The sequence below is a fragment of the Podarcis pityusensis genome (assembly GCF_964106645.2).
Source record: "Podarcis pityusensis genome assembly, chromosome: 1".
Classification (NCBI taxonomy): domain Eukaryota; kingdom Metazoa; phylum Chordata; class Lepidosauria; order Squamata; family Lacertidae; genus Podarcis; species Podarcis pityusensis.
The window spans coordinates 129,532,428-129,547,193 of record NC_138028.1 but is presented as its reverse complement, the minus strand read 5'-3'; the positions used below and the strand labels follow the sequence as shown (position 1 = coordinate 129,547,193).

Here is a 14,766-nt window from a genome sequence, read left to right as displayed (position 1 = left end):
GTGTGATGTTTTATTGTGCTTTTAATTCTGTTGGGATCCGCCCAGAGTGGCTGGGGAAAGCCAGCCAGATTATTATTATTATTATTTTATTTTATTTTATTTTATTATATTATGATCCTGCTAGCTAGGGGTGATGGGAGCTGTAGACCAATAATAGCTGGAGACTCAGGTTTGAGAAACGCTGGGTTAAGTGCTGCATCAGAGTAAGTCCAGACTTGTGGTTCGTATCACTCGTAAACCTTAGTTACAACTCGTGGATTACCGTATTTTTCGTTCTATAGGGCGCACCGGCCCATAGGACGCACCTCGTTTTTTGGGGGGGGGGAAATGAATAAAAAAAATATTCCCCCCCCCCCGCCGCGGCTGCCGCCCCAAGCCTTGTGCACACCTGCAAGAAGCACGGGGCACCCTCCGGAGGGCTGCCCGTGCTTCGGGCGACAGGCTGCCGCCCCAAGCCTTGCGCGCTCGGCGGGACCTCCTGCCGGGCGCGCAAGGCTTGCAGACACTCGCCCGAAGCACGGGGAGCCCTCCGGGCTACAGGGAACCAGGCAGAGGGCCTTCTCGGTAGTGGCGCCCGCCCTGTGGAACGCCCTCCCATCCAATGTCAAGGAAACAAACAACTGTCTGACTTTTAGAAGCCCCAAGCCTTGTGCACACCTGCAAGAAGCACGGGGCACCCTCCGGAGGGCTGCCCGTGCTTCGGGCGACAGGCTGCCGCCCCAAGCCTCGCGCGCTCGGTGGGACCTCCTGCCGGGCGCGCAAGGCTTGCAGACACTCGCCGGGGCTGCAGGTTGCTGCCTGCAAGCCTTGTGAGCCCGCGGGAACTCCCACCGGGCTTGCAAGGCTTGCGGATAGCTTCCTGAAGCCTGGAGAGCGAGAGGGGTCGGTGCGCACCGATGTCTCTCGCTCTCCAGGCTTCAGCGAAAGCCTGCATTCGCCCCATAGGACGCACACACATTTCCCCTTCATTTTTGGAGGGGAAAAAGTGCGTCCTATGGAGCGAAAAATACGGTATTTGGAGGGAAACAAACCACAAATCTGGATGTACTAAACCGTATTTTAGCAGCAGCTGCAGGACTGGGAGAGGACTGCTGCGACTGTGATCTTCAATCTGAGAACTGATGTTATGCCAAAAAAAATCTGGCAAAACACTTCATGTTCCTGAGAGAAGCCCCCACAACCTCTGCCACAATAAAATTAAGATGTCACAGGAACCTAAATCAGGTGTGGGAAACCTTTGGCCCTCCAGATGTCGCTGAACTACAATGCCCATCCTGATAGCTCCCAACAAATAGGTTCAGTGGCCAGGGATGATAAAGCGGTGTAGTTCAGCAATGTCTAAAAAGCCAGGGTTGCCCACACCTGACCTTAAGCAACTAGTATGACTACAGCAAGCTGGCTCCACAATTCCAAAAGCTTTTATTTGGAAGTTAATTCCATTGGACAACATCTAGCTCATACTTGGATTGCTCCCAATGACTAAAACGCTTGCTTCCATGGAATTGAATTAATATGGCAATTGATCAGTGTTCTTGGGGAAAATGTGTGCAAATCGCAGGCCAGCGTGTAAATTAGGACTAATCAGTGATTCTTCATATCACAGATTTGTTGATAATTAGATTTATTCTTTTTTTACAAAGAACCAATTTATAGCAATAGGAGATTGACCAGCGAGTGGTCGTATGGTTAAAATGACCGTATTTTTTTCTTTCAGTGCCTACGGATGAAGAGGATGAAATGGAAACGGAGGAGGCGGCAAACAGACCAAGGAAAAAGCAGAAAACTGAGCAGTTGGGACTAACAAGAGTAAGACAAACCTGAATTGTGTAGAAATTCCTTTGAGGGGATGTGGGGTTCGGGCCTAACATTACCAGCCAGCTATACCTCCAGGGACCTGCTGGCTGCAGTTGTGACATTTGCCTTAGTTTCCCAAAAATGCAGTGCTCTGTAAGTTCCACTTGGACGTAAGAAAAGCCCTGCTGAGTCAGATCAAAGGCCCATGTAGTCCAGCATCCTGGCCAATCAGATTCACATGGGGAACTGAAAGCAGGACTTGAATGCTACAGCTTCCTTCCTGCTTGTGTTCCCCAGTATTTTGAGGCATATAGTCTTCAGTACTGAAGCTGGTACACAGCCATGACTGGTAATCATCGAATGCCATCCATGAATTTGTCTAAACCCCTTTTGAACGATCCAAGTTAGATGTGTCTGGCAATTGTCCTTTTATATATATGTGGGATTTGATAGCACCGTGATCACTGTTTTGAGAGAGATCATCATCATCATCAACAACAACAACATAATACTTTATTATTGATACCCCACCCATCTTGCTGGGTTTCCCCAGCCACTCTCGGCTGCTCCCAACAGAATACAGCCGTAACTTGGAAGTCGAACGGAATCCTTTCTGGAAGTCCGTTCAAAAACCAAAGCACGGCTTCTGATTGGCTGCAGGAAGCTCCTCGGACATTCAGCTTCCAAAAGAACGTTAAAAAACCGGAACAGTCACTTCCAGATGTCCATCGTTCGGGAGTCAAAACGTTCAAGAACTAGGCTGTTTGACTTCCAAGGTACGACTGTATTAAAACACGATCAAACATCAAACATTGAAAACTTCCCTAAACAGGGCTGCCTTCAGAGGTCTTCTAAAAGTCAGATAGTTGTTTATTTCCTTGACATCAGATGGTAGGGCGTTCCACAGGGTGGGCACCGCCACCGAGAAGGCCCTCTGCCTGGTTCCCTGTAACCTCACTTCTCGCAGTGAGGGAACTGCCAGAAGGCGCTCGGCCCTGGACCTCAATGTAAACGAAGGTCCTCGCAACTTACCAGGTCCTGGTAACCACGTAATAAAAGTCCAGAGTCACTGATCCTCTGGTTGGTTCTGTGGCCGGCTGTCCTAGGGCACAGTCATTGAGGCTATCTAGAAATGTTGCCTCTTTTGTGACTGGAACACACATTTATCCAGTATAAAGGTAAAGGGACTCCTGACCATTAGGTCCAATTGTGACCAACTCTGGGGTTGCGGCGCTCATCTTGCTTTACTGGCCGAGGGAGCCGGCATACAGCTTCTGGGTCATGTGAGCAGCATGACTAAGCCGCTTCTGGCGAACCAGAGCAGTGCTAGGAAACGCCGTTTACCTTCCCACCAGAGCAGTACCTATTTATCTACTTGCACTTTGACGTGCTTTCGAACTGCTAGGTTGGCAGGAGTAGGGACTGAGCAACGGGAGCTCACCCCATCGCGGCGATTCGAACCGCCGAGCTTCTGATCGGCAAGCCCTGGGCTCTGTGGTTTAACCCACAGCTCCACCCACGTCCCTTTTAGTGGTACCTCGGGTTACAAACGCTTCAGGTTACATACGCTTCAGGTTACAGACTCCGCTAACCCAGAAATAGTACCTCAGGATGAGAACAGAAATTGTGCTCTGGCGGCACAGCGACAGCTGGAGGCCCCATTAGCTAAAGTGGTACCTCAGGTTAAGAACAGTTTCAGGTTAAGAATGGACCTCCAGAACGAATTAAGTACTTAACCTGAGGTACCACTGTACTGTTATTTTTTTTATGGTCAGAGTGTCGCCTCCTCCAGCAAGCCATTCCCTGTGCAGAGGTATCTGTGTCCCACAGCTAAGAACACAAAAATGTGCTGATTGCCAAAGTTGTGTGCCTTGTTTTTGCCTAGAGTGCAACAACAGAGGCATTGCTTTGGGGGGGGGGGGACTAAGATGGCAGCTGGAGAGAGGACGCATTGGATAGCTGTCTACTAAGCCCTGGAGCCAACTCCCGTGGGTTGAAATGGAGGGAAATAGCAAAATCCCATGCACATTTACTTGGGAGCAATTCCTATAGTACAGTGGTACCTCGGGTTAAATACGCTTCAGGTTACATACGTTTTAGGTTACATACTCCGCTAACCCAGAAATATTACCTCATGTTAAGAACTTTGCTTCAGGATGAGAACGGAAATTGTGCAGCGGCAGTGGGAGGCCCCATTAGCTAAAGTGGTGCTTCAGGTTAAGGACAGTTTCAGGTAAACAACAGACTTCCAGAACAAATTAAGTTCTTAACCTGAGGTATAATAATAATAATAATAATAATAATAATAATAATAATAATATATTATTTATACCCTGCCCAACTGGCTGGGTTTCCCCAGCCACTCTGGGCAGCTTCCAACAAAAGATTAAAAATACATTAAAACATCAGTCATTAAAAACTTCCCTAAACAGGGCTGCCTTCAGATGTCTTCTAAACATCAGATAGTTGTTTATCTCTTTGACATCTGGTGGGAGGGCGTTCCACAGGGCGGGTGCCACTACCGAGAAGGCCCTCTGTTCTTAACTCGAGGTACCACTGTATATGTATAGACTTAACAGTGTTAGTGAACGAGCTCGTTTCACAAAATGAAATATTTCAATAACCATATCCTCCCAATATTTATTTTTCCCGTCTAGACTCCTGTTACAACCCTCTCTGGCCATACAGAATCAGTCTCTTCTGTACTTTGGTCAGATACAGATGAAATATGCAGTGCTTCATGGGACCACACAATTAAGGTGTGGGATGTTGAAACGGGGGGCCTCAAATCCACTTTGGTGAGTTCTCTTGCAAACCAAGTTTGCCATTTCTCAGATTGCTTAACTGCCTTCAACAAAGAGTTTTGTACAAAGTCTAAAGAGCAATTCATTAATTACGTCTACTCAGGGTGGATAAAAATCAATGATTTTTTTTTTAAAAAATCTGATTTTTAAAATTTAAATCTGATTTTTTTATTTGAATTGGATTTTTAAAATAAAATGGAGGAAAAATATTTCTAAAGATAGCTTTCTATTTAAGTTACATAGTCCAAAGATAGCTTTCTATTTAAGTTATAGTCCAAATAAGGATTTGTTTTAAGTTTTTCATGTGTGCTAAAACTCAGTTTAAGTTTTTTTTTTTTAAAAAAGTTTAACCACATCAATTAACAAACAGGGATACATATGCTATAATGTTATTGTTTTAGTTAAATAAATTGTTTAAATTGTTATTAAGGAAATGATTGTTTTTCTCCTTCTGATAAAGTACAGCAGAAAAGTTGTCCAAATATAAACAGTTAACTCATTAAACCTCACAATAATTTCATAACTATTTGTCTATGTATTTCTAATAGTATAAGCAAATCAGAAATTTTTGATATAGCTGTAAAAACTACTCTGAAAATTTATTATTCCAAAAATGAAACTTTCATCTGGTTGTAAATGTACCAGCAAGAATGAGTCTTTCTGTAAAAAAAAATTTGATTTGAATCAAGTCTTACTGGCTAGCGATTTAAATCCACTCTGCTTCTTTCTACTCTTATTTTTACGTAGACTGGAAACAAAGTGTTCAACTCTATATCCTACTCAGCATTGTGTCGGCGTTTAGCCTCTGGAAGCACTGACAGACACATTAGGTTATGGGACCCTCGTACCAAAGGTGGGTAGAACAGAATGTATACAGTGGTACCTCGGGTTGCAAATACAAATACAGTAGCTAATATCAATGTATTTTTCTGCTAACGCTGATAATAACTTGTAATTGACATACCGTATTTTTCGCTCTATAAGACCACAAGACGCACCTAGTTTCAGGAGGAGGAAAACAAGAAAAAAAATATTCTGAATCTCAGAAGCCAGAACAGCAAGAGGGATCGCTGCGCAGTGAAAGCAGCAATCCCTCTTGCTGTTCTGGCTTCTGTGATATCTGTGCAGCCTGCATTCGCTCCATAAGACGCACACACATTTCCCCTTACTTTTTAGGAGGGAAAAAGTGAGTCTTATAGAGCAAAAAATACGGTAATTGATGTACAGTGGTACCTTGGGTTACAGACGCTTCAGGTTACAGACTCCACTAACCCAGAAATAGTACCTCAGGTTAAGAACTTTGCTTCAGGATGGGAACAGAAATCTTGCAGCGGCGGCAGCAGGAGGCCCCATTAGCTAAAGTGGTGCTTCAGGTTAAGAACAGTTTCAGGTTAAGTACGGACCTCCGGAACGAATTAAGTATGTAACCAGAGGTACCACTGTAATGCAGATAAAAACAATATCATGATCTCACACATTTTACAGCAAAGGTGGGTAGAACAGAAGATATATTCACGAGATAATTTTTGCATATGTACACACACACATGAGTTACGTTTTAAAAATTATTATTATTTCATGCATTTATTGAGCTATACATACCTGCTTTCGAATAAACGTTCTGGTGAGGCTTCCCAACCCTGATTGGCTGGTGCCATACTTTCGTAACCCGGAGTCGGGGAAAGCTGCTATAATCTCCCACTTCTATGCAGTGGTTATGGCAGTGTTTATAAAGCTCTCTCGTCGGCCAATCGGTGTTAAAAAAGGATAGAACTTTCTTTATGTATGCTACAACAGCAGCAAGAATACTCATCGCAAAGCATTGGAAGACACAAGATTTACCCACACTGGAGGAATGGCAGATGAAATTAATGGACTATATGGAATTGGTAGAAATGACTGGCAGAATCCGTGACCAGGGAGAAGAGTTGGTGGAAGAAGATTGGAAGAAATTTAAAGACTATTTACAGAAATATTGCAAAATAAATGAATGTTAGAATGATGTTGGATTGAAGTTAAGTGGTCTCTAGCTGTATAGGTACAAAAGAATATGGAAAAATTGGTTTTTAATTTGTAAAAATCTAATGTTACAATATATCAAGATTAAGGATTAAGATTAAAAAGGAGGGAAAGGAATTGTTGGATTAACAAATTGAATTGGAATACAAAAGAGGGAGGTATGAGGAGGTCCGGGAAACAAGTAAATGTAAAAGAAGTGAGGAAAAGATGGAATTGTTTTTAACTGTTTTTTTTCTTTGTTTTTCTACTTTGTATTTTTCTTTTTTATTGTTAATTTTTTTATTTTTATTATTAATGTGATTTTTTTTCTCTTTTGAAACTTTAATAAACATTATTCTAAAAAATATATATATAAAGCTCTCTCTATGCAGGGATCATAACTCAGTGGTAGAGGACATGTTTTACCATAAACAGTGTCTCTGGTCTGGTCCCTGGCACCTCTAGTTAGGAAGGAACAGGTCGTAAGTTATATGAAAGGCATCAAGCTTGTTTACACATTTTTGTCTACTTGAAGAAACCATGGTCCGATCTGAAAAATACAAATATTTAGCTTACAAAACTGTAAAAATAAAGAAAAATTAAGTTTGCAAAACAATAATTACCATGTGGTTAGGGTAGATCAATGTGTCAGTGTCCACTTATCCCCAGTGTTAATATGACATATCGGGAAAAGTCGGAAATTGAAAGATAACTATAGCATGTACACGAAAATTGATTTCAGAACAGTTGAAAAATCCTATAAGAACAGTTGAAAAATCCCATGCAAAAGAAAATGGGGGAGAAAATTGTTCCCCAGTATACTGTGTATCCCAAGGGAATACATTTTTTTTGCATACCTCCAACTGTACATAGATATACATGTCATTTTCAATGCTATACATGTCATGTTCAATGCTATATAAGTCACTTACATTTATACTCAATATTCAATGCTATATAAGTCACTTACATTTATACATTTACATTTATATTTACATGTACTACTTTGGCTATGTGTTTAATAAAATATTGAATTCATGCATTGTGAAAAACAGAGATTATGGTGAAAAGTGAAAAACATGAACTGCAAAAAAACTAGAGCTTACGGAACAAAACCAACTTCTGATATGAAATCAGCACGTCGAACTTAGGTTAGAACAACTGCAGGTGTCAATGCAACAAAAAATTTGTTCCCCAGTGTTATTATTCTCTTGCCTGAGACATTGGAGAGCAGCTGCCAGTCTGGGTACACAAATTTGGGCTAGACGGATAAAAAAATCTGACCTGGTATATGGCAACTTCCTAATTCCTTCATCTGGCATGCAGGTGTCCTGTTTTTACTGATTATATCACTAATGTGCTACTTTTAATAAACATTAGTTTTGGTCTTTGTAAAGAAACATTTCATCTCAGTAGTGGCCTAGGGAGTGGTCATATTGTCTCCTACTTTCTGTTTGATTTCAGCACATTTACTAAAAATGCTGGCTATTACTATTTTTGTATCCATTGCGTACTCATTCACCCTGCTGTATGCGTGTAAAAATTTTAAGTGTCTTGTGTGACTCATCAGTTGTGGCTAGTGAGACTTGTCTGCCTCTTTTCAGATGGTTCTTTGGTACTGCTTTCTCTTACCTCACATACTGGATGGGTGACATCAGTGAAGTGGTCACCAACACATGAGCAGCAGCTCATCTCTGGTTCTTTAGACAACGTTGTCAAACTCTGGGACACAAGAAGGTAAACTTTAAACCCTGGGTTTTTGTTGGACTTTTGCCATATGGATTTGTGTTATTGGATGACACACAAACTGAAGAAATGTCACTATAGAATATTTAGGGCAATTGATATTGAATATTTTGAATATTTGAATATTTTAGGGCAATTGAATATTTGAATATTTAGGGCAATTGATATTGATTTGAAGGGTTCTGACTAGATCTTAAGTCTGATTTTAGCAATATTCTCGTCGATATTAGTTCTGCACCTGCAAATGTCTCCCTAAGCATTGTGTTTGATGCAATTCTGTTTTACTAAGGATTATGACACAGCAGGACAGTGGGTTTTTTAATTTATTGCATTGACCAGTTGCTTTATACAACATGAAGTCTCAAAGTGACTCGGCAAGGTAGAATGCAATACATAAAAGCAGTTCAGAACAATAAAAAGAATTAAAACAGTGAACAATGCAAAATACATTAAAATGCTCATCCAGAAACACATTATTAATAAGGACAAGTCTTACCCACCCCACTGAAAGATGAGGATCACTGTTGAGGAACAAGATCAAGTAGCCAAAGGCCTGCGTAAACAAAAAGGTCTTAGCCTGGCACCTAGAGACTGACAAGGATAGTGCCAGGCACATCTCCCTCCGAAAACATTCATTGGATGGGAGGCCACCAATGAAAAGGCCTGTTCGTATGTGGTCACCCTCATCTTCCTTGAGTGGGGCACACAGAGAAGGGCCTTTGATGAAGACCATAGTGTCTGGTCTAGTTCATATTGGGAAGAGATGGTCCTTGAGGTATTGGAGTCCTAAGCAATATAGTGCTCTATAGGTCAAAATCAGCACTTGCGTATGGTTAAAGACAGTATGTAGGCAGTGTGCATAATTCCAAAAGTGAAATTGTAGTTTGGACCCAGATGTTGCAGAAGCATCCCAGGAATGGAATTTTTCTCCCACTGATAGAAGTGAGGATATTTTTGTTGATTCATCCTGCAGTGTTCATCACCATCTCCAGTGTTCTTCCCCAAATTTTCTGGTCCCAATTTCTAGGGGGCTGCAGGAGGAATGGGAAATCTGCAAAAATCGCCACACCTCCCTCCACCCCCAACCTTGTGCCAGCAGAAGTTCTTGATTGAATGACAATAAGAGTCTTCTGCAATTGGATCTTACCGAAAGGTTGACAGAAGAATGAGAGTAGGAGGAGAAGTTTATGTAGAAGGAATTTGCTGGCTGAATTCAGCAATTAGCCATCAGAATACTTTTATTTCCATGTAATATAGCTAGTATGGCTGTCTAATGTCTGTTTCCTATAGTTGCAAGGCACCTCTCTATGACTTGGCTGCTCATGAAGACAAGGTTTTGTGTGTGGAATGGACAGAAGCAGGGGTAAGAACTTCGTCAGGAACAGGAATGGGGTGGAAACCGAAGTATCTTTGCAGCAGATGTTGTTTATGTAGTTGGATATGTGTAGTGATTTATAAATATTCATTACTTATGCAGTGCAGAACAGCAAAGGTTCAACTTGTGAAAGTGATTTATCTTAAAACTACTTGAAAGAATGTATGTGATTTTGCAGAAACTTTGGGTTATGCCCAACAAAGTCTTGTTACTGCAAAGACCTGCCTGTGCAATGGGACTTCCTCTCCCCCTGTGCCCCAAAACCTGTTCTGGGTTTCCCCCCAAGCCTGCAGAATGGATCAGGACAGTGATATTAGATATCATGCAACATGACCGCTTGTTTTTTGTTTATAGCATTTTGTGCTGCTGCTCTTTATATTGTGGATTTAAGACATTGTGAAGTTTCTGTTCCTAACATTAAGGCAGGCAAAAGTTCCAAGGCACAATTGGCTGTATTAATCATATGTCTGCTTAATAAGCCAGAATATAAATTAGCTTTTCCCTATATACTCCTTCCTTTGCATTAAGCATTTGGAAATCTGTGATACCATGCCTTGTGTTTCTTATGCAAGTTTTGATGAAAAATTGTTTTTCCTGATACAGTGGTACTTTGGTTCTCAAACCTAATCCATTCGACTCCGGAAATCGTTCGAAAACCAAGGCGCAGCTTCCGATTGGCTGCAGGAGCTTCCTGCTCTTAATCGGAAGCCGCGTCGGACGTTTGGCTTCCAAAAAACATTCGCAAACCGGAACACTTATTTCCAGGTTTGCTGTGTTTGGGAGCCAATTTATTCGACAACTAAGCCGTTCGGGAATCAAGGGACCACTGTTTTTACTTGGCCTAGATTGGGGTGGGGGGGAATGAATGTTTCTGAATATTGTCTCATTATAACTAGATTTTTCTTCCTTTCTCTATAGTTGCTGTTGAGTGGTGGTGCAGACAACAAGCTCTATTGCTACAGATACCAAGCAGCCACCTCTGATGATGGAGCATGAAAACAAATGAAAAGATCATGAGAATGAACTCTTCTGTTCAATGTGCTTTCAACCCATCATACACAGCTGCATAAAATGTGTGATTTATGGTATTATAAATCTTATACCTTGGGGCAACATTAGTTTCCTGTTCTTTGTCTTGAGGCGAGGTGGCAGGTTAAGGCATTTTTATTTTTATTTAAAACCTCCCCCCCCCCCCCGCAAGCCAGACGAACTTGAGTTGGTCAAGTTTTAACAGTTTAAGCCTTATCAACATAATATGTGCTTATTAAAACCTTTTTATTTTGTGCAAGTATATTTAAGTTTTTTAGTTAATCATGATGCTGAGCTTTCCACCTTCCATTAGTTTCAGTGGGAACTTCAGGTGTCCCCCATGAAAAATCAATTGAAGCTGTTACCAGATGGAGAATACTCAAGATTTCAATGAAATAAAATTGCGGTGTTCCTTAACGTGGTTGTAATACCACCTGACATACTTTTTTAAAAATTAAGGATTTCTTTTTAGGACCTAAAAGACTGTACAACTAGTTCCTCAGATACAAGGGCTCATTAGATTGCCCCCATGGCTGGAGGCAGTATGCTTGAATTGTAGGTATGGAAAGTGCTTCTGTCATGCTTGTTATGTTTGGGTTCTGCTTGTGGACTTGCCATGGACATTTGGCGATTGATTGATTGATTGATTGATTGATTGATTGATTGATTGAATTTATATACCACCCTATGCCCAGAGGTCTCAGGGCGGTTCACAGAAAAGATAAATGTGATAAAGGAGTGTTGGGTCCAGCAGGGCCCTTAAGTTCTTATCTGCATTTCTTTAAGCAGCAGTTTGTTATGCTGCATATTTTTTAACCTCAAGAGGGACATGTTTATGGTGTGAAGCTCCGTGGTTTAAAAATGCCTGGTGGGTTTCAAATTCTACAAGGTATATATTTAAAAAAACAACCCAGGTGTGGTGAGCCATTTAGGACTGCACTCTGGTGATTGGAATGGCCTGTTATTTTCCCTCTTGTTCGTATCTTACCTATCTTTGGAGACAATGGAGTGTGCCTCTGGGGGTGAAGTCAAACTGCTGGAGAATCACAGCACCTGCTGTGGCTGCAGAGACTGGTAACTTGTAACTGGTGCCTCCCATGTCGTTTTTGCTGTGTTAGCAGCACTGAAGTGACCTGTGTAGGGTTCAAGCCTGGGCAGTGTGTTCTTCTTTCTTCTTTGGTGATCACTTGTGGCCGAGTAAGATTGCCTTCCATGAACACGGTCTGAGCGGTGTGTCCGTAAGTGACTGTGGAGACCAGTTCTGGATCCACACATCCTTCCACGGCGGGGACATAGGTTTCCAGGCAGGAGTTGATCGTGGTGAGGATTTGCCAAACATGCCTTCCTCTTAGCTTGTTTCTCCTTTTCACCTTAAGTTCGTGCTCCTTCGAAGTCCATGACACCTTTGGTAAAGGCTGTTCTCCAACAGGAGCGCTCGCAGGCCAGTGTTTCCCAATTGTCCCAATTTCCCTGATGCCATCAAGACACTTAGAGTGAGCAGCTGGAGGAGGGTGCCAACATTGGGAGCCTCCAGAAGGAGACTCTGGAAGTGCCTCTTCAATTCCTGCAGGAAAAGAGAGGTTGAGTGCTGGGTTAAATCTTGCAAGGGTGCGAGGAGAAGAAGAAAGAGCTTTGCAAAGGGAAGTCAAAGCAGAGGACACACCTCTTTGTCGTCGTCCTTTTCTGCGCTCCCCAGAACAGCCTCCATTGTCCTATGCAGGATAGCACTGACCATATTGCTGCTGAAATGGGGTCTCATGAAGCTGGAGAGAGAAAGGGAAGGGGTTAGATGCTGCCTCCTCCAAGTCTCCCTTGCCCCCTCCTGCCTGCTTTTGCCCACCCAGAGCTCCCCGTGGAGTTCTGCCCCACCAACCCCGCCCACCCCAAAGACCCCACTCACCTCAGCTGGAGGAGGGCCTCCAAGGCCAGGGCCAGGCTCAGGGTGCGATCCCTGAAGCGCTCCAAGTGGCCAAAGATGTGCTGGAAGACAGCAGAGGAGGAAAGTCCAGCTCCTTCTGGGGGTCTCCGGAGGACGGCTCTGACCCCAAACGTCAGGCTTGTCTTTCCAGGGGATTGGCAACCCCATGCCGTAAGCCAGAAGGGTCCTCCTCTCCAGCAGATGCACAAGCTCTTCCCCAAAGCCCCTCTCTGCCCCTCCCTCCCCATGGGGGTCCCTCACACCACCCATCACTCCCCATAATAGCTTTGGCCGTATCCTTCTTGGAGCACTTCAGGTTTCAGAGCCTCCTGAGCCGAGCTGCCTGGCAGTTCTGGATGACCTCCAGGAGGTATAGCTGATCTTCCTCCAGCAGCTGAAATGCAAAAGTCAGGCTGTCAGTTCCTCGTGGGAAGAGGGCTCAGCTGCATCTGACAGTGCAGAGTGGGAGGCAAAGAGCCTGAGCAGTGGGGGGCAGGGCTGAGGGATCCACTCCCTGCTCTCGTTTTATCCAATACTCACCCCTAGGGAAGGGATGTGGAACCCCAGCACATTTGCAAAGACATGGGGACAGGGGAGTTTGTCCCTGAGCCCTTGGCAAGGCTATTCCAAGAGTTTTATCCTGGATTCCAAGTCCTACAATGGGAGGGGCACCCCAGGCCTTGGGGGCCAATCCTGGCCTCCTGCCCCCAGAACATGGCTCCCCAGGGAAGGTGCCCCTCCCACTGACAACTGCCCCCCCCGCCTTGCTCTGCAGCCCAGCCCCCTGCTTCCTCTATCGGACCCTACAAAACGGAGTGGTCGCTAGGGGGGCGTGTTGGGTTTCCAGATGCTGGCCCAGATGGACCTTGGGTCGGATCCAGCTGACTGGCTCTGTGCTTCTTTTGACTACCTGCCCCCCAGCCCATTCCTGCCCTCCTCTGTCCCAAAAAGGAGGGTCACTTGCTCCCCCTGACACCACGGGCTGCTCCGGGCCTTGCAGGGGGGCCACCCTGTTGCTGCGGCCAATCAGGCGTCTTAAGCACCTGAACCTAGAAGAGACGAGCAGAGAGAGCAACTCAGAAGCCGGCAGCCCCAATTCTTTGGGGGTGTTCGTGTGTGAGGAGGGACATCTGGCCCAATTCCTTCCATCTCTCTGCAGTTCATTGACCTGAAAGGGCATCACCAGAGCTGGAAAGAGGCAGCCCAGAGCACAAAGGGCTGCCAGAGAGAGAGAAAGGAGGCCTCAAGTGCTATGGGTTCAAGAGCTCCAGCCCGAAGGAAAGACAAGCATTGCCAGCTGTTAAAGGGCTGCTCTGCTTCGTTGTCTTAGGATAGGCTTGCCCTTCCTGGAGAGGGTGGAGACCCCTAGGAGGGTCCTCCAAGCATCAAGGTGTCCCAGAAGAGGAGCAGAACATGAGAAAGGTGGTGGAGTCTTCCATGGAGCCAGAGAGACCCCCAGGAAGGGGGAGAAGGCCGATGTTGTAGGGCAGCTGGAGAGATGCAAAATGGAGCCAGGCAGAGGTGTAATGGTTGGAGGGGTGGACTAGGAGGACCTGGGAGAGCAGGGTTCGAATCCTCACTCAGCCATGAAGCTCCCTGGTGGACCTTGGGCCAGCCTAGCCTACTTTGCAGGGCTGCTGTGAAGATAACAATTGGTGGCAGGGAGAACCATGAAGGCCACCTTGAGCTCCTGGGAGGAAAGTGCGCTAGGAATGTCCTAGTAAATGATGAAAAGGGGAAGGCAGGGGACGAGTGTGGAGGAGCTGAGCTCTCTGGAGAAGACTGGCTGGGTTGATTTCCAGCGAGTTAAGGCTGTGCAGAGTTCCCCAGGACTCGCACCCCACCCCCAGGAGAACAAGAGAAAGGGAAGGAATCATACTTAACAGTCTGCACATTTTGTTCGCACAAAAAATCCCACCCTCCTCTCTAAACTAGCTAACTAGCTAAAATGCCCACCCAAGACTAACTCTGACCCCAGCCCTAAGCCTAACCCTAACCCTACGCTTACCCCTAACTACTCCTCTATGCACAAAATAAATATATACAAAATGTGCACAAAATAAAAATGTAAAATCAAAAATATGAAAACAAAAAACAAAATA

At 44.3% G+C, this 14,766-nt stretch overlaps 2 protein-coding genes across 5 annotated transcripts in view; one reads left to right on the top strand and one right to left on the bottom strand.

Annotated features, from left to right (window-relative positions):
* WDR12 (WD repeat domain 12) overlaps positions 1-11,163 on the top strand; it is a 20,829-nt gene extending 9,666 nt beyond the window's left edge. The window contains exons 8-13 of the mRNA XM_081018124.1: positions 1,715-1,806; positions 4,452-4,592; positions 5,346-5,451; positions 8,201-8,333; positions 9,633-9,705; positions 10,636-11,163. Coding sequence (XP_080874250.1) covers positions 1,715-1,806; positions 4,452-4,592; positions 5,346-5,451; positions 8,201-8,333; positions 9,633-9,705; positions 10,636-10,713 — 623 coding nt within the window. The 3' untranslated portion in view covers positions 10,714-11,163. The remainder of the gene's footprint in view (positions 1-1,714; positions 1,807-4,451; positions 4,593-5,345; positions 5,452-8,200; positions 8,334-9,632; positions 9,706-10,635) is intronic.
* LOC308484571 (uncharacterized protein) overlaps positions 1-14,766 on the bottom strand; it is a 20,141-nt gene extending 5,375 nt beyond the window's left edge. For 2 of the 4 annotated variants that reach the window (XM_081019556.1, XM_081019554.1), the window contains exons 1-3: positions 12,647-14,766; positions 12,410-12,509; positions 11,735-12,310 (exon numbers count right to left, since the gene is read on the bottom strand). In XM_081019556.1, the coding sequence (XP_080875682.1) occupies positions 12,113-12,310; positions 12,410-12,509; positions 12,647-12,912 (564 nt within the window). In that variant the 5' untranslated portion in view covers positions 12,913-14,766 and the 3' untranslated portion in view covers positions 11,735-12,112. Of the gene's footprint in view, positions 1-6,973; positions 7,147-11,734; positions 12,311-12,409; positions 12,510-12,646 lie in introns of those variants that run through there. The other 2 variants (XM_081019555.1, XM_081019557.1) reach the window with 2 other exon arrangements.